Consider the following 26,489-nt stretch of genomic DNA (forward strand, 5'->3'; position numbering starts at 1 on the left):
TAGCAAATTATCTCACATGGTTCTGTGATTACCAGCCCTTCCTGGTAATGCAGTTTTTGTGCAGAAGCAAAAATTCCTGCATTTAATAACTCTGCACTGGCCTCAGAAATACCCTTGGGAATAAGAGGAGACTCAAAAATCTGTGGATAGATGTATCCCTTTGTCCCTACTCAGGAAGGTTGGAAGGGTGAAAAGTGCAGTGGATGGAGCTGGAGCTGGGCTCCATGCCTGTGTGGGGACAAGAGCCCAGTCCTGCCCTTACAGGGGGACTCACAGGGTGTTTGTAATGAGGGAGCTGCTTCTCCCAAATGCTGGTTAATTATTAATTAAAAGCTCATTAAAATAAAAATAGAAATAAAATAACTCTCTTTGTTACAGAGCCAAGCAGCAAGAGCAGAGAAGTTTATCTGTTATTATACTCTTAAGTTCATTCTACTGCAGTACAGGCAGAGTTTTTCCTTGGGCTCATCCTTGTGCCCTAGGACCATCCTAGACTTGAAGAACACATCACGTTTTGCCATGACGTTGCTTTGGGGGTGTTTTGTGGCTCCCTGATTTGATGCTGCAGGTTCAGGTTGCTGGTAGAGATGATTGGGAGGATAATGTGGATTTTTTTTTTTTATTCTGGGGGGAGTTTGATTATTTTTTATTTGTTTCTGTGTTAATTGTAACTCATTGCAGTTAAAGCCCTTTCTTCAAAACCTCAAAAAAAAAAAAAAAATAGATGCCAAAACATAGTTGGGCTCGTTTTGCTTACAAGCCATTAAATTAAGTTTTTATAATGTGTTCTTTTTCTATTTAAAATATAGCTAGCTCAGCACAATCATACATGCTCCTAACTCTGTTAACTGAAGACATAATTTATCTCATTTTAAGGACTAGAACAGCATTTACATATTTTTCTCCTTCCTCAGGAATCTGGTATAATATCCTCAGAGGTATTGGAAAGCTTGCTGTCATCATAAACGTAAGTAAATCAGCATGAATTAAATTTTAATTCAATAGGCTGGCTTTTCCATTCTGCTCCATTAGTTTTATTTCAGTACAAAATCCTTCAATCAAGTGAAAGTATATGATTGAGAAATTTTTGGAAATATTTGAGGATGAGTTGCTGTGTTTATTTTCAAGCTGTGATAGCAGTAGCAATAATATAAAATAGTAAGGAGTCACTGCTGCTTTTTTCCAGAATGGTTTTGTAAAACAGTTCTTCAAACAAATATGATCACAGCTGCTTACTTTTACTCTTCTGAAATACTATCAGTAGCATAAGATGTATTTTTTAATTTCAGTGCTATTTTGGGTAAGGTGAGAACCAGTTCAGCTCCTCAGAGTGCAGAATCCCTACACTGAAAATCTGCCCTCACGCTGCATTGCCCCCACTCAGAGAGCTTGGAAAATCCTGGAATAAAAAAGTTTATTTCAACATTTCACAAAAATTTAGCAGGCCTTAATGCATGTACTTCTGCACTATTCTATATGAATACACGTCCACAATGATCATCCTCCCTGCACCCCAGCTGAGGGAAAGATGAAAACAAAGGCCAGCTGAAATTCAATATGTTTGCAGTGCAGCAAAGCAGGGGCTCTGTGGGGCTTATGGCCACATGGCCATGGACTCCCCTGGGGTTCTTTTACATTATCCAGACTTGAAATCCCTTCATTTTGTCCCCAGGGGTCTGTTGTGCTATGGCAAACCCATTCTTTTTGTATGCTGCCTTAGTTTGTCTTTCCATTTCTCCTGCTTTCTTTTGGATCTAATTTCTCTGGTTTTCTCTTTTGTTCTGTGTAGTCTTTCCTCGTCAATACCCAGTGTTAGTTTTCCCTCTTTTATCAATGTACTGCTCCTCTTTACCATAAAATAAGTAAAACATTTTGTACTCTTTGTTCCACATGTACATGAGATTTATGCCAGAGGCAATGTTTCATAATGATGATAAATGAAGAAGGCTAAAGTCATGAGGAACTCAGCCCAATTGGCTGTCATGCTTTTTCCCCACGATCTTTTCAGAAAATTTTAAATAACTGGATGAAATGCAACTTTTGTGACTATAAAAATAAAACTGGGCTCAATCTCCTCATCCTTTTATCCTGATGAAGTTAAGAACCACACACAATTAACATTCTTTTGCAATGCAATGAGACTTTGAAGAGTCAAATCACAGTGGGTTGTTTGCAGGACAGAAAAGCAGCTGGAAATCAATTAATCGGGCCTTGTTCAAGGCAACAGGGAGAAGCTGTGATGGGGACACAGGGAAGCAGAGCTGTGGTAGCTGTCCTGTAGTGCTGGGGGGTACAGCTGCTCCATTGTTGGGGGCCCAGGTTGTCACCCACGCAGACACCTCCGCTGGCATGGCACTGCTCCAGGGAATACGCTGCATCTCAGGAGAGTGGGCAGGGAACAATCCCTTGCTGGTGCAGTGAATGCTCCACTTTCAGGGCCCTCAGGCTCCCCTGAGTGGTGTGAGTAGTTTGGGCAGTAGTTTGGCTGCCCTGAATGGTGTGAGTAGTTGGTTGAGGATGTGATGAAGTTAAGCTCTGCCTGGGTACCACGCTCACTCTTTACTCTTGTGGCTCAGGCATTTGTGATCTCATTCACATCCGACTTCATTCCACGCCTCGTGTACCTGTACATGTACAGTGAGAATGGCACCATGCATGGCTTCGTCAACCATACACTATCCTCTTTTAATGTCAGCGATTTCCAAGCAGGAACAGCTCCCAACGACCCCCTGGATCTTGGCTACGAGGTTCAGATATGCAGGTACTCTCTTGAATGATCGCTAATGCCAAGTGTTTTCACAGCTGGCTAACAATGTGGCAAATGCTTACATTCCTGGGGCAGATTATTTGTATTTTCAATACCTTTTTAGCACCTTGCTAGCCTTTTGTATCAGATGGATCCATCACCTTGAACATCTTGCTTACATATTAAATAATCACAGACCTGAATATGATTTACTGCTTATTTTGGGAAATGGAGATTATTGTTAGTTAAATTCAGTGCTTGTCCATGCAAAGATTTTTATTAACATGGATTCCCTTTTCCAGGAAAGGAGAGAAATAGTAATAAACAGCACAATGATGCTTTAAAGGAAGAAAAATATGTCACTCTGATGTCATGTCATGATATAATGACCATGACCTCTTTATTGTTCAGTTCCCAATTCCTGATGAGAGTAGTAGCATCCTTATCTGCACTGGAACTTAGGACTTATTTATAGTGTCATCACACAGAAGAAATTTGCATGCCTGTGACAATTCATATCTATTCTTCTCATGTTTAAAGGAAAATTGTGGTTACCTATCAGCTAATATATTCTTAGAACCGGGCATCAAATCCAAATCTGACAGGGAAAGCACTTAGACCAACAAAGCTGAAAGGGGGACAACGGAGGGAGGAAGAGGGAGAGGAGAGTAAGGAAGGAAGAGATATTCCAGGGGAGAAAGAAACAAAGATGACATTGATACATGCATAGTAAAAAAATCACACTAACTGGCCAAGTAAAAAATCTTCCCTTTGAATCATATTATTTTATATTCTTTATGCTTTTGAGTAGTGCAAGTTAATATGATCAAATGACCTCTAAACAGAAAATTCACTCAGAGATGAAAGAAAAACCAGCCCAAACTGCATTTGCAGTAGCTTTGCTTGCTTTTACTTTCTTCTGGTTTCCTCCTGCTGCTCTCTGGGCAGAGGTTAAGCAAGGTTGGCAAACATTTTTCAGCACAGAATGGAAGTGTTGGCATCGTGGTCCAAAAGGAAAATGCCAGATGTATTTGCTTTCCGCTCCCAGCCTATGTCTTCTTTCAATCCTATCCTTATCCCAAGGATTTTAAAATAATTTGGAAATGCAGAGCCTTAATTCTTTCAAAATATGGACAGGATGCTATGGTTTTGAATTTAATGTATTTTTCTTGGTCCTGTTTATCAACACATAGATTTTCCGTAAGCCATAGCTAAGGAAAAATTCTCTTCTCCCCATATGGCAAAATTTAGCTTCAACCTTTTGCTAATCACATGTTAAACACATTCTATGAATCTGAGATCAGTATTTTTGTCTTTAAAATCAGCTTGAAAAACATTTGTTGCCTTTTTATCTATGTTTACCTATGCCTTTTTACAGAGCTGTGTAGCTCTCTCTTATGCAAAATTGATATTATATGTAGTAATCAGAGGGTATTAAGATGAATTAACCTTTAATTTTAAGGCTAACTTGATGACTATGGGAGAGTTCCAGCTCTGTCTTGTTTCCAAGAGGTTAATATAGTGAACTTTCTTTAGACAGTTCCATTTATTGTTTGACTGTTTGTTAATAACTCCTTCCAGTGCCAACATTTCTGAATTGCACCCCTGATTTACTGAGTCTTGTTTTGCAGGTACAAAGATTACAGAGAACCCCCCTGGTCTGAAAACAAATATGACATTTCAAAGGACTTCTGGGCTGTCCTAGCAGCAAGATTGGCATTTGTGATAGTTTTTCAGGTAGGTGACCCTGCATGCGTTTGGAAATAAGTTACTGTGCCAAAGAAATATCTTCTTTATCAGTTGTTTCATGGAAAAGCCAAAGAAATTTGCCTATCTTCATCACCCTCTTTGTCCCACCCACCCAGGCCCTGGTATATCCTCAGTGGAAAAATTCATCCCCATGGATTCCCTGAACTAGTTTGATACAGAACAACTTAATGACCTTAGAGACCAGCAAAGTACAAGGCTGGTACTAATTAGATCCCACCAATTGCTCCCAAAGGACATCAACAATTTCACTGAAGCAGCATAAATTTAATCCAAAATAATTTTTAAAGCTAGCCAAGAAATGAGATTTTCAAATTTTTCCAAGTTTTATTTGCATCTGAATAAGAAGCCAAAATCTTGTAATTTGTCCTTAAAAGACATTATTTAATCACAACAGTGATGCAACTTATTGTGACACAAATGCTTTAAGTCTGCCTTATCTGAATAACTTGTTTCAAAACTTTTATTGGGCTTTTTTTGATTAAAAATTCTCTTTTTGGGAAAGACCACCTTGAGTCAAAGCTTTTCAATTAGGAAAAATCAATCAGAATGTATTTTAACAACTTTTACCATTTTACCTCTTGTATTTGCTTCTCTCTTCCTGATGTAAATCTCATGAGCCACTCACCAGTTGCAAATTCCTCTGGATTTCTAAGTGGCTGCAGTGTCAGGATTGGTACATAAATCATAGAGGTCTGTACCTAATGCATTTCTCTTCTTCTAGCATACACAAAATAGTTGAGGGGAATTTGGTCCCATAGTCCAACTCAAATATTGTCCTCTCTTCATTTTTCCTTCCTAAATGCCCTCTCCTTTCCCTACAGCTACCCTTTAATTTGACCCTGCTGACACTTTCTCACAACTTCATTTTCAGAACTTGGTCATGTTCATGAGTGAATTTGTTGACTGGATTATCCCAGACATTCCCAAGGACATTAGTCAGCAGATTCACAAGGAGAAAGTTCTCATGGTGGAGGTCTTCATGAGGGAAGAGCAAGGGAAGCTGCAGATGCTGGGAACCTGGAAAGACAAGGACAAGAGAAAAGGGGAAAACTGTAACAACCACAGCCCCAGGCTCTCGAGGAGCCACAGTGGGAGCTTGTCCTCCTGCCATTCCTATCCCCTGGACGTTTAGGAGAGGAGGGAGCTGAGTCTGTCAGGGCATTCCAGAGACAAAAGCCATGGCACCAAGGGCAGGACTTGGTGACGGACACCCCAGTGCAAGTTGAAGGATGTGCTGCCATTTCGCTCCCATCTTTGTGAGAAATGCCCTTCTTGCAAACATGGAGGACCACGTTCTATTTCTGACTATGTTAGGGTTTTGGTTTGTTTTTTTTTTTTTTCTTTTGCACAAGCAGTAATGCAGGGAGTTTTTATATTTATCCTTAGGTAATGCTATCGACGTTGGTGTGCATTAAGAAATGCAGGTACTTAGGACAATGTTGCTAGGGATATTCTCTGGGAATCTGATCTTAGCCTATCAATTAGTTAATGAAATAAAGGTAAATTTGAAGTAATAATAATAATGCTTATTGAACTATTTTGGAGAGCCGGGTTTGAAGGTCCATGGGGTAACTCGCTAAATGAGATGCAAAATCAGTATTCCCTCGCATTTCATAAAGCCTATCAGACTGACTTGCTTGCCAAGGCTGGGTTTAACTCTGTGAGCCTGAGCTTTGGAGTCCCAAAGGCGTGGCAGGGACTTGTGGCAGCCTGCTGTGTGCCCCCGACCCTCCCCGGGGCACCGCTGCCTCTGGAAACATCAGCACAGGGATTCTGGGCAGTGCTTTCTTGGCAGCAGCAGCAGCAGCACAATTCCAGAGATTCTCCCAGCAGGTCCATGGTCACAGAGCATTTGTTAAATGCCCTGAGTTAATGAGCACACAGAGAGCTCTAGTGACTCTCACTGCCCTGCCAAGCATTCACACGCTGCTGTTGCTGAGGAAATTCCCTTTTCCCCGATGTTTCAGCACATCCCTGTCCCAGCCTGGCTTTTCCTTGTAGCCCTCTGGAGCAGAAGGGAGTGCTTGCACCCATGTTTCACAGCCAGCTTTTCCCACAGACTTTCTGCTGTTGGCTGGCACTTCCCAGAGGCTGTGCCAGAGGAGTAAATCCCAAATGCATCCCACTTACTGTCTTCAGTGGAAGCTTTGTCTGCACTGGGCCTACAGGACCAGACCATCAGCTAGTTACAGGAATTTTCCTTTGTCTTAAAATCCTCTGTCTTTTGTACAAAGAGCTTTCCCCTAAAGTATAAGTCTGAAATCCTTACTTACCATGACTAGCTAAATGCCATCAGTACAGCTCTTTTTAAGCATAATATGTTTTTGTTTTGCTTTGTCAACCTATAAACTGCACTTCCAAATAATATTGGTGCAATTAACCTAATTTCTTTTATTGCTTTGTCTTGTCCATGGCACTTGCATTATAAAATTGAAAAAGAAAATAAAAAGGAAAGATTTCTTTAAAGTCTAACTACTGTATGGTTTGTTACAAAACCAAACTGTTTTTTCTTTTTTTCTTTCTTTTTTTTTTCTTTGCCAAACTAATTTAAAGATTAATGCTAGAACTTTAAAAAGAATGCCATATATAGCTTTTGATATATTTATTTGTTTTAAAGTATGTGATAAACTTGATATTTTTCTGTAGTCTGTCCAAAGAAGGTACCAAAAGAGAAATTATGTGGAAGAAAGAAAATGGTATTAACCAAATATTCTTGAAGCTTATTTAAAATATTGATCCAACCAAAGATTTTTATTAATAAAGGGCTTATATTTTGTTAACTCTTGTTTCTGTTGTATTTTGACTTGCAGGAATGTCACTATTTTTAAAATTTGTACCTTATGATAGCATGTTGCTGTAGGGCCAAATCCTGCCTGATTTATTCCCACATAAATGTAATGCCTGGTTAGTAAGTGTTTACCAGATCAGGCCCACTGACTGCAATAGGACTGCGGAGAAATCAAACAGAATTCTGTCCACACATTTTGTTGAAAACATGTTCTTCCTCTCATTCCTTGGTAGCCCAAAAGATCCAGGAGAAAGCCAAACTGCCTATTCTGAAGAGAAATCTTAGGGATGGTTCTCGAAGGGGATTTAATCTGTAAATACTGACCTAAAAGTGTTCCCAACTTAATACTGACATTCCTGTAAATGGTGGAACTATATCCTGAACACATACTTATCTGAATTTTTCATTATTTGCTGAAATCATGGAATAGTAACAGTTGCTTATACTTTATTTTGTACAGTAAATTGTTTGAAATGGAATTTTGTATATAAAAATCTGTATTACTACTTAGATATCTATAAAATTCTTTCATGGAATCATTTTTTAAGAAAAGCAAATATATACTAAATCTGTTTTATTTTGTTGGGTTTTTTCCTTTTTCTTTAAACACTTATTTGAAATAAGTTATTTGAAATAAACTTTAATATCCAGGAGTTTCTCCTGTGGGACAGGTTCTGTTCCCAACTCTCCTTGTGCTCTGAGTAAACAGACATCTCCCTAAAAATGTCCCAGGTAGGTCTGGTGTTTGAGCTGCTTTAGAGACCCACTTGGAGATGAGTGAATCCCACCTGAAATCCATCTCCAGGAGCACAAAGGGAGGTTTTGGCTGCAGAATGGCTCCACTGTGGCTGTCACATTTCCATTGCCCCGAGGGAGCTGTCCAAGCAAAGCTGGCCCCAGAACCTCACCTGATGATTGCAATTTTTTTCTCCCTCTCCCATTTAACTGTCGTGTGAGAAGGCAAAGCACAAAGCTTCACACCAACCTTCCTTTCTTTGATGGAAAATATTAATGCTCCCAGTCAGGAAATTTAGCTTAGAAGGTGAGAATTGTATCCTGAGAGAGTGGATATGGACACCACAAGCAGGTAAACCACAGTCTAGCTGGTAACTGTGTGGGATTGTCAGTTATTAAAGACAGAATAGTACATATAAGCTCAGTAGATGTAAGATAATGCCATCCAGAAAACCACTTCCACTCTGGTTGTGGTATTTTTCCTGAAGGTTTTTCATATTTGGGATGCAAAAAAAAAAAAGTTTGCTTTTAATAATAGCAAATTTGAGGCAGGATTGTGCTAGAAAGGATTTACTGGAATAGAGGGGGGGAAAAAAAGAAACATAAAATAGGGAAGCAGGAATCTGGAAGTGATCAAAGAATACCTGCACATGCCTTGATGTGACTCACAGTGACCAGGTTTAATGAAAGATAGCTAGCAAACCAAATATTTAATTTGTGCAATTACAAAGCTGAATTCAGTGTTGGTATGACACCATGTCCATGACATGCAGTTAGCCTGTTCTTGGCATGCTTCTGCCTCAAAACCATAAGCACAAAAACATTTCCCAGCCTGGATTTGATCAAAGAAAAACAAGTGTCAAACCCAACATCTTAATGTATTGAAGAGGAAAGTCATGGCATCCATTTGCTTGGTCCAAGAGAAAATGCAGACCTTGGGGAAGATTCCTGCTGGAAATGGCTGCAGGGGACATTTCTGAATTATTGCTGAATCACTGATTGCTGTTTGCTGTGCAAGGTTGGTAGCAAAAACACAATATCTGTCAGTGCATCCAAGGAGGAAGCTGTTCCCACCCCAAGTGCTGTCAGTGTGAGTCTGAATCTCCTGGATTTCCATGTCATTGTGTTTCCAAGATACTGTCCTACAAATATTTTGCAGTCTTAAATAGCTTAAGGGTGAATAAGTCTCACATCAAGGCAAAGACACATTTCTATTTTTAACCCCCCTACGCTTTCTGGTCCTGAGCTGTTAATGATCTTTTTGGCTGTTGTGATTTCCAATAAGCAATAATAATTCACTTTTCATCTTGATTCCTCCAGAGTCTGACCTCTCCCAGAGCTCTGTACATCACTTGAGTGCATTTGTATTTTCCTATGAAGTTTTCAGAGTAAACAAGTTCTCTTCCTCTTACCACTGAAAAAACCCCGTCTTAAAATTTATATGAATTCCATTCAAACTCTGGTTCAATTCTTTGCACATTTGAGCACTATTTATTCCATAACCAAACACAACATGCCATTTTTAGTATAGCAGAGAAAACCAAAGTTCTTTTTTTAACCTTCTTTTTTTAGGCCTTTCTGAAGAAAAAACTAACTATGAATGTGGCTTCTTTTGAATTTTAACTCTATCCTTAATTTTTATGGCTATGTGGGCCACCTGGAGCCAAAGAAAATATTTCCATTGATTCCCTTCAGTATGCTTTTCATGAGGTTCAGTAGTACTTATTGAGTGATTGGTTTCACTTTGGAGAAAATAAAAACTCCTGACAAATTTTGTAGGTTACTTTTCTAACCTTTCAGTGTCAGCTAAAGCTAAAATAAATCAATGCAGATGCGTTGTGAGAGCAGAAAAGAGCTGGGTGCACCACTGAGCTGGTTACCATGAGGCAAAGGCCTTTGAAAATCCAAAAATATTGAAGATTTTGATGTTATAGCTTTCATCTGGCTTAGTATCATCTCTGGAAAAAAAAATTCATGCCAAAACAGGAAATATATCTGTTTAAATAACCATGAGAAACAAGAATCAAAATACAAAATATTTAGCAGAGTATTTGGGCTGAACAAGCTTAAGTGTAACAAAGTCCATTTTTCAGAGCGAGAGGCATGTGGTTAAGCAATTTATAAGAGAAGAAAAGGCTATTCCCTATTTTTTCTTCTAAATGAGAAAATAGTTGTTATCTTCTCTAGCTGAACTATGAGAAGGAGCTAAGGAAAAGGTGCAAAGTAGGGAAGAGAGGAAGAAAAGGCTTTTGTCAGCTGTTCCCAGACCTAGGTTAGCTGACAGCCATGGAGTGGATTTTTCTGAAAAGAGGATTGATTGCCCTTGCAGGTGGGTGATGGGGCAGCCTTTGCCAGTGTTCCCATCCCAGCCATGCCAAGCCAGGCAATACCGTGGGTCTCATGTGGAGATGGAAGCTGCAAGGTTTTGGTCCTGTGGGAGGAATGGAGCTTGTGAGCCTAGAATTCCCCTCTGTCCTGGCAGCAGTGTGTAATCACAGGAACAGCTCACATTTCTCAACATTTTAATCTCTGAAATACATCTCCAGGTAAAGAAGGAAGGTAATTGCAAGAAGTTAGCCAGCAAGTGGGGAAGCAATAAATCCTAGCAGGCCAGACTGCTCTCGGTTTACTGCAAGAGGTCGTGTCTGTGCCCCACATGTCTGCAGACTGGTGGGTTCTGACTCCTGGAACTGTTTGGGCATTTTGCTCTCCTAAGGCACTGCTGGGAGTGGAAAAGGGGAGTTGTGAGCAGGGAAGGTATGGTGAAACTCCTGTGAGCAAATCAATATGAACTTCAGCTCCATCTTCATCTTGTTTTCAAAGAGAGAAAGAAGTAAAAGTGAAAGGCAGTTCTGAACTTCTACTGAACCTCTTCCCTTTTGCCTCTTTGCCTTTGGCTTAAACCAAGTTTCTCCACCTCTTTATGAGGCTTGCCTTTTAGAGCTGCTGAGCTGAAACTCTGGGGCTTCTTGGGAATAAGAAGGGGCAACTAATTAATCACTGCCAGGTTTAGATGCTTGGCAAAGATGTAGTACAGGCTCCCCTTCAAAAGATTCACTCCAAAACTGGTGAAGAACAGCAAAGTATGGTTAGACGTGTATTTGAGTGATCAGAGAGAGTGAGTTTGGGGCTGACCCTATGCTACAAGTAATTTAATTTTGGTTACATTACACAAGGGAAAAAAAAGAAAACTCACTCTGTGGCTTTTTTGGTACCAAGCTGTGGCATTTGCAACTTCCTCACTTCTTCTGAAGTATACAGACAGTAAGGGAAATAAATAAATGCTATATATTGTATTAGATTAATCCACCCTTCTCTCAGGAAGTCACGCTCCCTTCCTGACTTTTCATCTCTGGGAACAAATGTAACAAGTTTCCCACATGTTTGTGTATGAAAATGGACTCCAAATTGTGGTTTAGGACTAGCTGGTACCTGGTTCTGACCAGTGCTAGTCAGCACTGTGGACTAGATCAAATAACAGCATTTCTTCAGAAAGCAGAAAACAATACTTCCTCCCCAAAGAATCAAGGGAGAGGGACAACGAAACCAGATTTGCTTTCTTATTTATTATATCTAAATTCCTGTGAGTAATTCACCCAGTCATATCCTGTATCGCTTAGTGGCCACGTAAAACTATTCATGTTTTAAAACGAAATAACTAGATAATAACTGCACTGTGGTTGAGCAGACAAGGCACTCCCTCTCTAATAGGACTTGAGTACAAAACTTGCACCTTCCAAATGCCAGGACAGTGACTCAGATGGAAAATACTGCATTGGCATGTTCTGAAAAGAATGAAAATCGCAGATATCTAAGGCAATGTAACAATGGGGATCGTTTCTAGGAAATAACCCCAACCTCTTGACTTGTCATTATCTCCAGTCACAGCAGTGAGTTCACAATACCTGAGTTTAACTCAAAAATCAAATAAGTGTGACCAGGGCCACCCATTTTTATTTATTAAAGCAAAATTTCAGTACCTCTGAGAGACATTTAGGTATTTTCTGGTCTTTGAAGAGGCCACTCTGCAGTCTGGATGCAGGGACAGGGTTGGGAAAAAGTTTTCATTTTTCACCAAGTCCAAAGCAGAATATGTTGGTGCAGAAGAGATAAGAGCTGAATATTCACAGTTAAAAAAAAAAAAAAAAAAAAAAAAGATAAATCCCTGCTGCCATCATTTCAACTGCAATGCTCTGCATCAAGCAATGGAGTGCTGCTCTTCAGTAAGGAAAGGGTAAGAAAACCTTTCCTTGAGTGGGAGGATGAAGTCCTGTGGTACAGAACTAATTACATGCTCGTAAGAAATACTCTGAAGTGGTGCAAAATGGATCAATTTTCTGCAAAATAATTATTTTTGTTATCATAACCTTTATTTTATAGCTGCTTGGAATATTTTTTATTTTCTAATACAGAGAAAAAGATGGAGAATTAAGAAAATCACCTAAATTTACAGAAAATAAATGTTATTGTGGTAAGTATTTACCTTTCCATGACTTTATCTGGTTTAGGAACTGGCAATACAGCAGCTCAGGAAAATAAAGAAAAAATTGTACATACTCTGCAGAAATGAATTAGTATTAGCTTCCAAGCCTGGCAATCAGAGCTGCTGGATTATTTCCCTGCATGAATAGCAACTTCCAGTTTGGATCTTAATTTGCCTTGCTTTGCCCTCAACCAGTCACAGAGCAGGAACTGAACTGAATAGAAATAGAAAGGGCCCCAAAAGAGATCTAATGATCAGTCACTGTTATTCGGGGATGTTTTGTCATTTCACAATGACATTCCTCTACAACAACCCTTGTTCTCTCTCTTCTCTGTTCTTTTGTTCTTCCAAGTGCAAAATTGATGTTGCAGAGTTTAAGTAATAAATATGGTTTAGAGGAATGAGATGTGCTGGGCTAATATATACACACAGCTTTATTGACATGAGAAATGTTTGTTTGAATGATTTCATACTTCCATGGTATGATGAAAATTCACTACAAAAATAGGTAAAAAGTCAAGTCAGAGGTTTTTAGCTGGAGCAAATAAACAAAAATCTACAATTTACCCTTCCCCTAAAGTTAAACTAACTTCTTCTGCCAACAATAACACAACAGAACTGTATCAACAGAATTATATCAACACTTCTGCTGTTTCAATATTAAGTTCAAGCATCTGTTAAAAACTTATTGCTTGTTGTTGTTGTTACTTGGCCAGATCTTTTATCTGTTTACAACCTAGTCATGCCAGAGTTCACTCTCTTTTCAGTACTTATTTACTTTTCCCACACTCTGCTTCTAATTTTCTCTCTCAACCCACAAAAATTTGACATTTCTTATGGGCCCTTTTGTCACGGGACAATTTTCTCTTAAGATCCTCATTCTCTTCACAAATGAATTTCTTTACCAGAGCACTTCTTTCTAGACTGGATGTTATAGCAACAGAGGGGTGATAGCTGGCAAAATAAACACATACAGATCCATTCATTCACAAAAGAAAATACAGAAACAGTCTTCTCTTTGCTGAAAATGTTTATTGTAGGGTTTTGAAAAAAAATGGGTGAGAGGCATTGGATAAGTACATTAACAGATTTTATGGAATCAGTTTATTCAGCGTAGGAGTAAAAAAGCAAGCAAGCAAATTAAAAACCTCTTGCAGCCCAATTCTGCTAGTAGGGAGAGGGTTGCTTTTTTATGCAAAATCTCCCCTTATCTTGAAGACAGCAAAGAAAAAAGGAGATGCCATGAATTCCCTTGGAAGACAAGAGTAGGTATATTAAAAGAAGTGTACAATCACCTGGGCCTCAAAAGAGAAACAGTTCCTCAGCACTGTCTGTGCCAAGGTGTTTGCCCAACCTGTCTCTCAGAACTGTCAGGATAAGGATTTTAAATCCCCCCTGGGATATGTGCTATTGGATTGCATGGGAAATTAAATAAATTAGCAAAGCTGCTTCACTTAAAAACACAGCAGCTCCTAAACACTCCAGTTTCTCTGGACCAGTTGAATGTCGCCTGCCTCGGCTGGAGATAAATGAAGGATCTTCCCGAGTTTCCACACAAACACACCTCAGTCATCCATAGCTCAGGACAGCCCCACACTTTGCCATTTTTGCAGTCCCCAAATGCGTGTTTTTGCCCGAATGTCCTGATGACTGACACCTCCCCGAGGGCTCTGCTGAAATGAATCTTTTCACACTCTTTGCCGTGCTCCTCCAGCAAGGACCGCGAAGTCAAAGCTAAGTCTGAAGCACTCCCAGGCTTCGAGCTCCCTCTGCAGTATTTTGCAAGGACTCGTCTTGTCTCAAGAAACCTGAGGATTATTTGGTTAGGAACCAGATCATTCACAGCACTTAAATTTCTGGGAAACTTCCACTGAAATCAGAGCTGCCCAATAAATAATTTCTATTAAGTTTTATTCTGACACAGAAGTGCTTACAATCTGTTAGGCACACCTAATACTTTCTTTGCCAAAGCCCCAGAAACTGCTTTCAAAGGAAATCACTGGAATAAAGCAATTTATTGTTTGGGTTATTTTCATCAGTGAATACATCCAAGTCAGATTCAGATACAATAAAAGACCCTGCTTAAGCACTCTGCCTTCTGATAGGAGTGAATTTAAAAGCATTTAAGAGTCTTGATTAAACACTGATTTGTGTCTTTCAGTTTCACATTTGTTACTAATTTAGACACCTTTGTAATTAAATAAATGTGCAGTGTCACTTTCACACTCCTTGTACCTCAGTGCTGAATCTGGCCACCAGGTTTTTATGAACTGATTAAAATCTCAGTTGATGTTGTTTTCAATTGCATGTCAGGGTATAGAGAATAAAGGTATAAACTGAGCTGATCTGGACTTCTCTCATGTATATTTGTTTCTGAATTAGTTGGCTGCCATCACCAAGCACCATGTGATTTGATCCCTGCTGTTTTGTAGAGTCACCTTCGCTGGCAAAATTAAAAAGAATTTTTATTTAACTGGATTTTATACTTTATATACTATTACAAGGGTTACTCCTGCTTCATTGATGCACACACAGCAAGTCTATTTCTCCTATGCTACTCTTTTTGTTAATGTCTCTCCCTGAGTTTAAAGTATATTCAGGGCTGCAAAAAAAATATATACTTCTTAAATCAGGCACATCTTGTCCCAGCTCAGATTCACAGTGGCAAATCCTCTCACTCTTTGCTTTACCATGAGACCCCGTAACAAGTTAATTCCCTCCAGTTTGCAGCATTTAGGGAATAAGCAAAAATATCTAGTGGGTTGATCTAAGGAGGGCTTGTGCCTGTGGGAGTTTTAGAAATGTTTTGGGGGTTGGTCTTCATGTTGGAATGTGAGAGTGGAGACAGAGATGAGAAAGATGATAGTGTTTAAGTCCATTTATCAGTCAGAAACCTTTCTGTGATGAGAGAACATAGGTATATGAGTGTGTTGTAAGAATAATAAATTAAAGTATGCTGGAAATAACTTACGAACAGGGTAACTTGGGGAATCAACATGCCAGTGCTCATGGAAGGAACAAGGAAATCTCTGAACTATCTACATGTGCTGAGAAGAAAAGCCAAAAGGCACCTGATTTTTCCCATTTAAGAAAAGTTCACAACCTTCCACCTTATGTAAGAGTCACCTCTAAGATACAGGGACTTAACATTTGCCCTATTTCTTGCCTTTTAAAGGTCGGGAGGTACTTTGTGTCCCAATCAATCTTTGTGAGGAACAAAGGCCAGGCTGCACACCCTGTCCTTCCAGGGAAAGGCTGAGGGTCTCTGGGGGCAGCGGGGGCCACACAGAGAGGGCAGAGCCTGCTTTCCTGGGCAGCTGTCAGGCATGGAAGCCATGGGAATGGCATCTCTTTGGGAGCAGGGCTCCATTGGGGCCTTTCTAGCTCTTGGTGGAGAAAGCCATTTATAGGGTCATAGAACCATGGAACAATCAAGGTTGGAAAAGACCTCTAAGATCATTGAGTCCAGCCATTAACCCAGCACTGCCAAGTCCACCACCATGTCTGAAAGCACCACATCTGTATGTCTTTTAAATCCCTCTAAGGATGGTGACTCCACCACTTCCCCATTTCAGCCTGTTCCAATGCCTGTTCAACCTTTCAGTGAAGAAATGTCTCCTAATATCCCACCTAAACCTCCTGTGGTGATTTTCCTCTTATCCAGCCCCATTTCCTTGGGAAAAGAGACCAACCCTCTCCTGTCTCCATGCTTGTCTCAGTGAGCTGTGGTGAGCCAGAAGGTGCCCCCTGAGACTCCTCAACCCCAAGCTGAACCTTTCATCCTTGTGCTGCGTTCCTTTTTACCTTTTGAAAAAAAACCACCACAGAGATTAACCCTTATCAGGGTAGGTGCTCACAAGATGTCCAATGATTTAATATTAAACAGGAAATCTACAGTTCCCTGACTTCAGGCTTAGACTGGTGAAGTCACACCTTGAGTCTTGTGTCCTGGTCTGGGTTCCTTGATTCAGGAAGGCCATTGAGGGGTTGGAGCATGTCCAGAGATGGGAATGGAGCTGGGGAAGGGTCTGGAGTACCAGGAGAGGCTGAGGGAGCTGGGAAAGGGGCTCAGCCTGGAGAAAAGTGGGCTTGGGGGGGGCCTTCTGTCTCTGCACAATTCCCTGACAGGCAAGGGCAGCCAGGGAAGGTCAGGCTCTGCTTCCAGGGAACAAGTGACAGAACAAGAAGACAAAGTCTAAGCTGCACAAGGAGAGGTTTAGGTTGGATATTAGGAAGAATTCCTTTGCAGAAAGGGTGATGAGACATTGGAATGGCCTGCCCAGAGAGGTGGTGGAGTCACTGTTCCTGAAAGTGTTTAACGAAAGACTGGATGTGGCTCTCAGTGCTATGCTCTGGTTGACATGGTGGTCTTCAGTCAAATATTCGACTCGATAAGCTCCGATGTCTTTCCCAAGCGAAGTGATTCTGTGATTCATTGATTCAGCGGCTCTGTGACTCTGTGACCTGACCACAGCTGAGGCGCTGAGGTACCGGAGCTCCTCCGAGCTCGGCTCCAACCCACGCTCTGCACTCAGCAGCACCAGAGAAGCCGGTTCGGCCCGGGAGGTGCTCGGTGCAGAGTCTCCCCAGCGCCCTGTCAAGCGGCGGCGAAGGAACAAACCCCTCCCCTCACGGGCGGCGGCGCGGCCGCCATCTTGGGGCGGGGGCGGGAAAGCCGCGCTGTCACGTGAGTTCCGGACGCGGGCCGGTGTCGTCCCGGTACCGTCCGTGCACCGTCCCGGTACCGTCCGTGCACCGTCCCTTCGGGGCCTCTCCGTGTTCCCGGGAAGCCAAAGAGGAATGGCTTTCCCCTCCAGAGGGTTGGGACAGGACGCCGAAGTCCCCCCCGCGCGGCCTGTGCCGGGCGCGGGCCCCAGCGGCGTGGATCGTTTCCTGAGCCTGCAGCTCTCCATCTCCTTGGGCCTGTCGGACGCGGAGCTCGACGCCATGAAGTTTCTCTGCCGCGACAAAATTACGAAGGGAAAGCTTGAGAAGGTGCAAACGGGCCGGCAGCTCTTCATTATCCTGATGGAGCAGCAGCTGATCGCGCGCGACAAGCTGGGATTCCTGAAAGAGCTGCTGCAGCACATCAGTAGGGACGATTTGCTGTCACTAGTGGTGCAGTTCGAACCGGGAGAACTTCATGTCCAGGCTGATCAGCCAGATGAGCACGAGAAACGTAGGTGGATTTTTATATATATAGAGGGGTTTTTTAAAATTTAGTTATATCCCTGAATATAGGGCTCCCCAGCAACCCCAGTAAATGTGTACACAAACGTCTTTTGGGGTGGAATTTTCCCCCCTCTTTTTTACCATACTTTTGTTTTATCTTTTGGGATTCCAGGTGTATCCAGTGGCTTCTGTAGAACTTTCAGTATGTGCGGTGCAACGGGAGTAGTGGCATTTTGCTGAAATGAAACCAACAACTTCTAAACTTTTTATTGAGTTTCTTAGTAAATGCATAGCTAACTTGATCTGCTTCTGCTGTTTCAGGTCTTCTGAAGGCAGCTTTTGATGTCATTCATGACAATGTTGGGAGAGAATGGAAGAAGCTGATGCGAGAACTTGGGCTGCCAGAGGTGAAGCTGGACAAAGTGGAGGCAGCCCATCCTTTTAATTTGGAGGAAGTGGTTTTTCAGGCACTTCAGGAGTGGCAGAAGTGGAAGGGGAAGGATGCAAAGGTAGCTGACTTAATAAAAGGCCTCCGGGGCTGCAACCTGAATTTGGTGGCAGACAAGGTTGAAGAGAAGATCTCACAAGTGAACACTGGAACCAAATGAAAACAGTACAAAACTATGAATGAAAAAAGTCAGAGTGCCTTCTTCTCTTCTGGACCAAAATAATTATCACTGGCTGCTTATCATGCCATTTATTTATGTGCCTTGATAAGTTAATTTGTGCTCAGGTGAAAATTGACATGAAAACAGATTCCTTTCAGAGAGCACTTTGTAGTTTGATGCTTATTTCAAGATATTTTAACTTTCACGGGATCTGAACTCCATTTTGTAGAAATTCTCACGCTTTTGTTCTGCCACTCACCTGAAAAGATTTGCTTTGCTGCAGACAGTTTTCAGATGCATCTCCACTGGAAATACATTCATGGGATACTTCTGAGGCAGCTGGAATTTAAAATTTCATGGGGACGTTGGATTTCTTTTTTTTTTATGGCCTGTCATAAATACACTGTGAAAGGGACAAGGAGTAAACCTTTCAGTAGGGTGCTGGCTTTTCTTTTGGAGTAGCAAAAAATAATATCTTGGGTAATATATCAAATATATTTGCTCTCCATGAAAGTATGTTAAAACAACTGTAACCTCAGACTGCAATACAAGAGGGACATTAAATATTGTGATGGCTTTCTTGGAAAAAAACATGCCTGGGTTTGAAATTGAAATCAAATGTCTGCACCAAGTGCCTTCAACATCCTGAAAGTGTTCTCCTGAAACTATCCAAGAAACTGTGTCACACAGATGTTTACACCAGCCTCTTTCCAAAGCTGTGAATGCTTTGGGGCTCCTTGCTGGGCATCCTTCTGTGGGCTCTGTCACAGAGGCTGCTCGTGTGTGCTAGAAGGTGTGAGCCACTCACAGAGGGAGCAGGATTCATGAACCTGTACCAGATGCAGTACTCAGCTTTCATCTGGAACAACCTTCAGTCAGTGGCTTTCATACCTGACCTACAGCTGGAGAAGTTGCATAGTCCAGGACATACAGGGCTGTAGAGGCCTCAGAGGAGAATCCCATGGAGTCATTACTGCTTGAACAGCTGCAAGATCCTGTGTTCCTGCAAACATCTCCCAAGTGCCTAGCTAGATACTGGAAGAGGTTTTATTTATTGCTGCTGCACCTGTGGGCCTTCAGCTCTTTCCAAGTTGTTTTTATGTGGTGCCATTGCTGTTAAGGCCGGGTGTCCGCACATAACCTGTCACTGCTCTGCAGAAACGCTGTGACACTGACAATTTTCAAGTTTTCATTGTACGTGGTGCCTCTTGCTCAAACAGTGAGGCTTGAATACTTTATTGTTGTTAGTGGAAACTGCCGTAAGTTCAGATGATAGAAAAATCATTTCAGTCAGGGGTTTTTCCCCTTCAGTGATTCTTTTTCACATTTCTGTAAGTGCTCAAGGCCAGGCTGGATGGGGCGTGGAGCAACCTAGTCTAGTGGAAGGAGTCATTGGTTGGAACTGGAAGGTCTTTTAGGTCCCCCCTGCCCAAACCATTCCAGGATTGTGTGCTGATTCTCTGTCCTTCCAGTTAGGTATATTAAATATCACTGGTTGTATCCCAGCAAAGGAGTTGCCGTCTGTCTGCCTTTTGGGCAGGCAGAGTTCTCCAAATTCTTATTCCCTTTACTTGTATCGTCAATTCCAGGCTCCCAGGAGGAGATGCTGAGCTTCAGCTGAATGACAAGCTCAGCTGTTTTGGAGATTTTTGTTTCATAGACATCAGGAGTATCCGTTCTGCAGTATCTAAAGAAAAGGATTGCTCCAGCAGCATTTCCTCCCTGCCTCTGAGCAATCCCTTGGAGCAGAGCAGAGGAGTGGAAGTGAGCAGGGTAAGTTATGTGAGTGCTCAAACAGCTCTGCAACAGCTCCAAGTCCAGTCTCTCCTGAAGTGCTTTTCTTATCCACTTTTAATAAGTCTTCTGCTTCACCAAGGAGATTTATGTGGAATAGGAAGAGTATACTGCCCACTGCATACAGCCAGGGTATTTTAGGAATCAGTTGGAATAACCTGTTGGTTGTAGCCAAGTGCTCATCAGCTACAAGAAATATTCTGCATCAGGAGGTGAAAATCTCTTGTTTCTCTAAGGATTTTATACATCCTTTAACTCTTTCTGAAAGCAGTGACGTAGACTGCATCAATCTGTGCCATACCTCAGGGCCAATTACGACTGTTTTTATGACAGATTAGAATGTTTATGTGAAAACAAAACCAAATGAAATGAAGGGAGCAAAATCTTTTTATTGGGAGGAGGGATAAAGGGTGCACTCTATAAGGGAATGTTTTCTGATCCAGTTGACAATCTTTTCAAATTAAATACCTTGAACTCCTATACATATTTTTATAACTTGAATTAAAATTTCATATTGTATAATTCTGTGCATATTTCATTAAAAATAATTCTTTAAAAAACCAAAATAAATGGAACGGGGTTTTTTTCTTGTTTAATGGGGGATTGCTGTCTTAAGTAAGATCTCTGACTAGGAGAAAGTGGATGTTAAGGACACTCTGAAAGTGGTGCTAAACAGGCATTGTGTTACCAGTGCCCTTCTTGGGACATTAAAGACAAAAAGCAAAGTGTTTTGCCGTTGAGTTTCTCAGAAGTGCTAAACAGGCTGCAGTTTGCCAGCAGCAGCAGCAGCATTTGAATGCTGTCACTCAGGGAAAGAAAGATTCCCTGCCAGCCCTCAGGAGCCCAAACTCGAGTCCCAGTGTGCCTGGAAGACAGGCTGCCTGTGGGTAGGCTTCCTTCTCTTTTCCTCTGCTAGCCATGCTGTTAAGGATGTTATATTTGTTTTATGATTGATTAAAAGCCCGGCTCCTGGTTTAGTCTAAGCTTGGTCAGGCTTTTAGAGGATGTGCTCAGAACGAATTGACAGAGACTCGGGTGCTCTGTGGAGTGTCAGCCTGCACTTAAAGCTATGAGTGAGTAAGACAAATAACTTAATTGCCCATTTTATCAAATTCTTTAGGATGCTCTGCAAGAGTATATGCCTGTGAGGAATTACTGAAACCCTTTTCCTTTTGGCCGTCTGAGAGTAATCTTTCCTCACAGCCTTGAGAAAACAACACATCAAAACATGTGGAGAGTTAAAAGTGCCATCTCGGGAGAATTCTCATCTCGGAGGACTGCTGTTCTATGTCACTTCTCAGTCCCTTTCAGCACCTGCTTGTCATTGTCTATGATTTTTGAAGATATCAATTATAATCATATATTGAGGTGGTTTTCTTTTTTTTTAATTGCATTGTTTTCATTACTGAGTTAGAAGAAGTTTTCTAGACTATTAATTAAAAATCCTTGTACACAAATTGTCTGTTGTGAAGATTTCAAATACAATGCTTTTGTTTCCGTTTCTCCATTCTCCACACTCAGGCAGCTGCATTTCCTCCAGCCTTTGTTTCGTTCCTAAAATAATTATCTCCTTTCTGAAATCTAATTGCTTCATTTAATTGTTTAATGCAGAAAGCTTAATAACAGACTGTGTCTCTAAGCTCTCTGGTGCTCAGCATGTTCTTAATTCAGACTTTTTGGCTGAGTATTTTTCAATTCAAATTTATTTCTAATCACTGCCTTGTGCCCTTCTTCTGCATGAATCACCTATATCCTTAAAATGTGTTCCAGCACAAATATTTTTCTAGGCTGTCTTTCCTCTTCGATTTATTGGTTTTCTCTGCCAGTGTTTTGGTGCTCTGGTGGAATTGAGAGAAATTAGCTCACTGTTTCTACCATAAAAATAGGAATCTTGGGGGTGAGCTGAGGGTAGGGGAAGGAGGTGTGAGGAGAGGGTCAGGAACTTTGGGAGAATCTGTGTTTCAGTAAAAACTGTCGCAGCTGAGGGTTGCTTCACGGGAGGAGGGTGTGTTGCAATGTGTACTGTAGGTCCAGGAAGAGAAGCAGGGCTTTACTCAGCTGCTGGGAAAGACAGAGTCAGGCAGCTCTCTGCGTGGGAATCTGCGTGGAACCAACTCTTAATCATTAGATAGTCCCATCCACAGACCCATTTCTGCTCCTGCCTCATTCCTGAGAGCATTACACATGCCTCTCTTAAAGCAGGCTGAAGTGAAAACAACAGGCTTGTTCTTGTGAAACATGATGTAATAGACACCATTAAAATCCCCAAAGCTGGCCATCCTGGTTGAGTTTGAATTCGGTGATTTCTGTGTCCTGATAGGTTTTGGAAGCTGAAAGCCTTTTCCAGGTGCTCTGCGTGCTTGTCCAGCTCCTGCCTGGACGGCGGCTGAGCTCTCCTTTCCTTTGGTTTCTTGTGCTGTGTTGGTGCAGGTCACAGAACTCCAGGCAGCTCTCAGAGTAACCAGCTCTTGTAGCGGACTGGAGGGGTTTGTATGTGTTCTCTACTTGATAAAAAAAACCACAACTCCAAGGGAGGTCTTGAGGCTTCTCCAGTACAATGTAATACAAAAGTGCCTTTGCTACGGAAAGCAGCTTAATGTCAACTTTGTATCTCTGCTGAGTGCTTCAAAAGACTGGTATTTTTTATTTACTATATAATGTTTATTTACTATATAATGTTCAAGCCTTCAGAGCAGGCACTGATGCTGTAAGAAGTTACACTGACATAAAACTGGACCACTGTCATGGGAGATGTAAAAAATACCCAGCTGGGACTTTCTTTGGGAGGTGTTTCATTTACAGGTGAGCCTGGCTTTGGAGAACTTCTACAGAAAGCAATCATCTTGCCATTACTAATGCTCATGATTTTTAAAATTATTTCTTCTCTATTTCTTAATTCTGCTAATCCTATTGATTGCAGCAGGAGTATTGACTTTAAAAAAATGATTTGCAGAATTTAATCTGAGCAGTTCTTATTGTGGGCTAACTTCTAAAAGGATTCTAGCAGCTATTCTGCAGGCGTACACACCACCTGTGGCAAAAGGGAAGTACAAAGTTTAATTTTCTTACAGAAGTTGGTGATTTTTGTATGCAAACCTGGTACTAGATTTTATAGACAGTGAGCATATAAAGTGTGAGAAAGGTTTGACATAAAAATGAAACTATAAAACCGTTCTTGCCATTAATGTCAGTATGTAAACAACTGAGCTAAATCTTATCTTTGTTTTCCCTCCCAGTCATCTCCTGAGAGGTGCTCTCTGTCACTCTCAGGCAAATTGCCAAATTTTGAACAGAAATTGCCAAGAAAATGTGAATTAAAAGGGTGCAGCACTGGCAGGTCTGTGCCTCACATCCCACATTGTTTAATTTATGTTCTGCTCAGCGTAAGCAGAATTTATTCACAGCTTCTTGGCTGTGAAGTCCCTAACGTGGGAAAGCCGGGATAGCCTGAATTCCCCCCAAAGCCAGGGTTGCCATGGCAATCCAAGTGCACAGCAGTCCACGGGGCATGTGGCTGCAGCACGCTGCCTCCCGGCCATCCCAGCCAGCCCACAATGCTGGGAAGCTCTCACTAATTGTGGGATTTGCTGCACTCTCCACTCTAACCATGTCAGAAACCCAGAATCCGAGGGCAGGAATGGAAATGAAACTTCTTGGCAAATTCTCGCAGTTCTACTTCTCTCTGGAACAAGACGTGAGAGAGCAGGGCTAATTTTTTTTTTTTTTTTTTTTTTTTTAATTTTGTCCTCAGCACCAGTTTAGCATATGGTGCTTCCATTTCTGTTTCCAGCTGAAATGGTAAAGCTCTAGCTTGTGTGTGTCACTGCATGTTTGTGCATGAAGCAGCTAATATATATGCAGATGCATTAAAACTAATTAGAGCTAAAGTCAGCAAAGTGCAGATTTCTAGCTAACAGCTGCATGCAGCTCTGTTACATGGCACCTAATTAAGTTATTCACTGTGGACCAATTTAATCCAATTTTTTGTAAACCATGTTGTACTTTTTTACCAAAAAAAAAAAACCACAAAAAAAAAACTTAATGTGAAAAAACTTATATCTGAATCTTTAAATCAGAATGTCAAATTCCACATCTGGCCTGTGAATTTTCAGGGCTATTAAATGTTGAACTGTATTTTAGAGGATTATGTTTATAAGGTACTTCACTTCATGCAGTATTTTTTGTCCTTAATTCCTGAAATGTCATGGTTAAAGGTCTCCAGCCCTGACTGACTTTTTCTCACATGACTCTGTGGCTGAGAAAGAATTTAAACCCCTTATTTTCACATCAGAGCTGAGCAAGAGGCAACCCCACACCCTGGTCTTTGATTGTAAGAGTAATTCTGTGGATGGGACCCTTTTTTTCCCATCCAGTAAATAAATATACTGAGGAATAAAGGTGCTTAGCCAAGGTCCCAAATAATCCTTGAGGTCCTCAGGATATGGAACTGATGCCTGTGCTCCCTCCAGCCTCTGAGGGTAACTAAAAGCAGCTGGAACATGGCATAAGGTACCCTGATCATTATTTTCTCCCTAAGAATATCTCCTCCTTCCACTAATTTGCCTTAAAGTGGGAATGGAGGCGGGAGTGCTCATCAGAGAGGGAAATCCTCAGCTCTAGAATTTCCTGATTCTTCCCTGGTCACTTCCACTGGATACGATGCAGAGTGGTGTGAAAGGACCAGATCATTTTGCAGCTTGAAAGCCAAAGGCAGATTTGACTCCTGTGAATTAAGGTTTGCAGAGGTGTCTAGACCAGTCTCAGAGAAGATGCCATCACACAGCTACTTAACCAAATTTAATGTCAACCGACACCTTTGAAATTCCAGAGTTTGCTTTACACACAATGTTTGTCTGTTTCCTAGATTAGTATTTTCACTAGTTTATGGTTTATTACTATTAGGTTTGATGGAATTTAGGTTGAACTGACTTTTTTTGAAGGTGATTTCTTTACTAATGGGTGATTCAAATAGGCTTGTGGTAGGTCTTCTGCCAGAAGGGGCCTCACCAGCAAGTCTGATGTCTGTTCCTCGGGTATGACTTGGGGGGAGCTCAATTTGTTTTGTGAGGGCTGAGAAGTTCCCACAGGCTAATTCAGAGGAATCAGAGAAGGAATTATAGCGAAATCAGATCCCAGTTTCTTTTATTTAAAGGGTACCTGGAGTGCCCCATAGGCTTGTCCCATTTTCTCCTTTAAAAGGTTGCTTTCATCCCTTATCTCCTTCCCACCAACTCATCCCCCAACTCATCATTAAATGCTGAATAATTCCAACATTCAGGCCTGAGGGAGGACAAACCCTTGTTTTCTTGATGGTTTGAACAGAACTCTGACAATTCTTGATTCACCCCTGGTTATTCAGACAGCCTGTTCAGTGGTTTTTCATGCATTCCAATAGGGTACAACACCCTCAGCTTGGGAAAAGTGGGCATGGATGGAATTGCCATGGTACCTGTAAGCAGGTCAGGGAGTATCCTGGTTCTGCAACATTATCACATCAGATGTCACAGCACCAGTGGCAGCTTCCTGGTTTAGTTATTGAGTTTTTTTCCCCATGCAAAGAGAAGGAATGGGGGAGCTGCAGGCCACAGGGAGCTGCCAGCTTCTCTCAGTCGTATATTTTGGTACTACAAAGGTGGCATTATTAAAGGCAGACAAAAAAAGTCTCTAAATCATGCAACCAAAGTGAGTCCTAGGAGCTGAAAAACCCTTCCTTTGTGCACTCGGAAACCTTGCTATCACAAAGCTGGTGTCTGGATACAGAGGCTTTTCTGCAGCATTTTGGCTGTAACTGAGACATGCTATCTCCATGAGCATTGAAAACTAGGAGCCAGGAACCATCCCCATTGCTGTTGCTAAACATTCTGACCTAAACAGAATAAAACAACCCAATCCAGCAAAGCATTGCTGGATTTGTCAGATAAAAATTTAAATTATCGCTGCTTTGGCTGGCATAAAATTTGATGATTCTGTTTACAGCAAAAATCTGGTACTGCAGAATTATTTGTTGTATCGCTTATACCTGCATATTCCTTTATTTGCTGAATTTCCATGGGCATGTGGCACCTAATGCTGAATATTCATGCAAGGAACCTCACTGTTTGTACATGGCTTAAAGATACATTAAAATCAAACTGGTGCCATGTTATTTTGGTGAAAGGCTACTGCACATTTAATTACAGGAGAGAAAGAAAGAATTGGACGTGAAAGTTATTTGTCTCCCAAATCCTGATGTGCTCATGTGTGTATCCATATATCTGTGTGTATATAGTGTGTGTTTCAATATGCACACACACACACACACACACACACACACACCCTCAGTGAAGTTATTTGATATAATCTAGAAAACAAGATTTTCTTGACAGGGCTATTTCTTAATACTCCTTCTCCAAC

At 41.3% G+C, this 26,489-nt stretch overlaps 2 protein-coding genes across 9 annotated transcripts in view; both read left to right on the top strand.

Moving 5' to 3' along the window:
* Positions 1-7,881, top strand: part of ANO1 (anoctamin 1) — a 71,060-nt gene extending 63,179 nt beyond the window's left edge. For all 8 annotated transcript variants that reach the window (XM_030273501.4, XM_072929506.1, XM_030273504.4 and 5 more), the window contains 4 exons: positions 915-967; positions 2,577-2,761; positions 4,378-4,483; positions 5,388-7,881. In XM_030273501.4, the coding sequence (XP_030129361.1) occupies positions 915-967; positions 2,577-2,761; positions 4,378-4,483; positions 5,388-5,648 (605 nt within the window). In that variant the 3' untranslated portion in view covers positions 5,649-7,881. The remainder of the gene's footprint in view (positions 1-914; positions 968-2,576; positions 2,762-4,377; positions 4,484-5,387) is intronic.
* A 9,304-nt stretch (positions 7,882-17,185) lies between these two features.
* FADD (Fas associated via death domain) lies at positions 17,186-20,666 on the top strand. The gene is made up of 2 exons (XM_002194607.7): positions 17,186-17,701; positions 18,016-20,666. The coding sequence occupies exons 1-2, from the start codon at positions 17,323-17,325 to the stop codon at positions 18,300-18,302; spliced, it is 666 nt and encodes a 221-aa protein (XP_002194643.6). The 5' UTR covers positions 17,186-17,322; the 3' UTR covers positions 18,303-20,666.
* The last annotated feature ends 5,823 nt before the right edge of the window (positions 20,667-26,489 follow it).

The sequence above is a fragment of the Taeniopygia guttata genome, chromosome 5 (assembly GCF_048771995.1).
Source record: "Taeniopygia guttata chromosome 5, bTaeGut7.mat, whole genome shotgun sequence".
Taxonomy (NCBI): Eukaryota; Metazoa; Chordata; class Aves; order Passeriformes; family Estrildidae; genus Taeniopygia; species Taeniopygia guttata.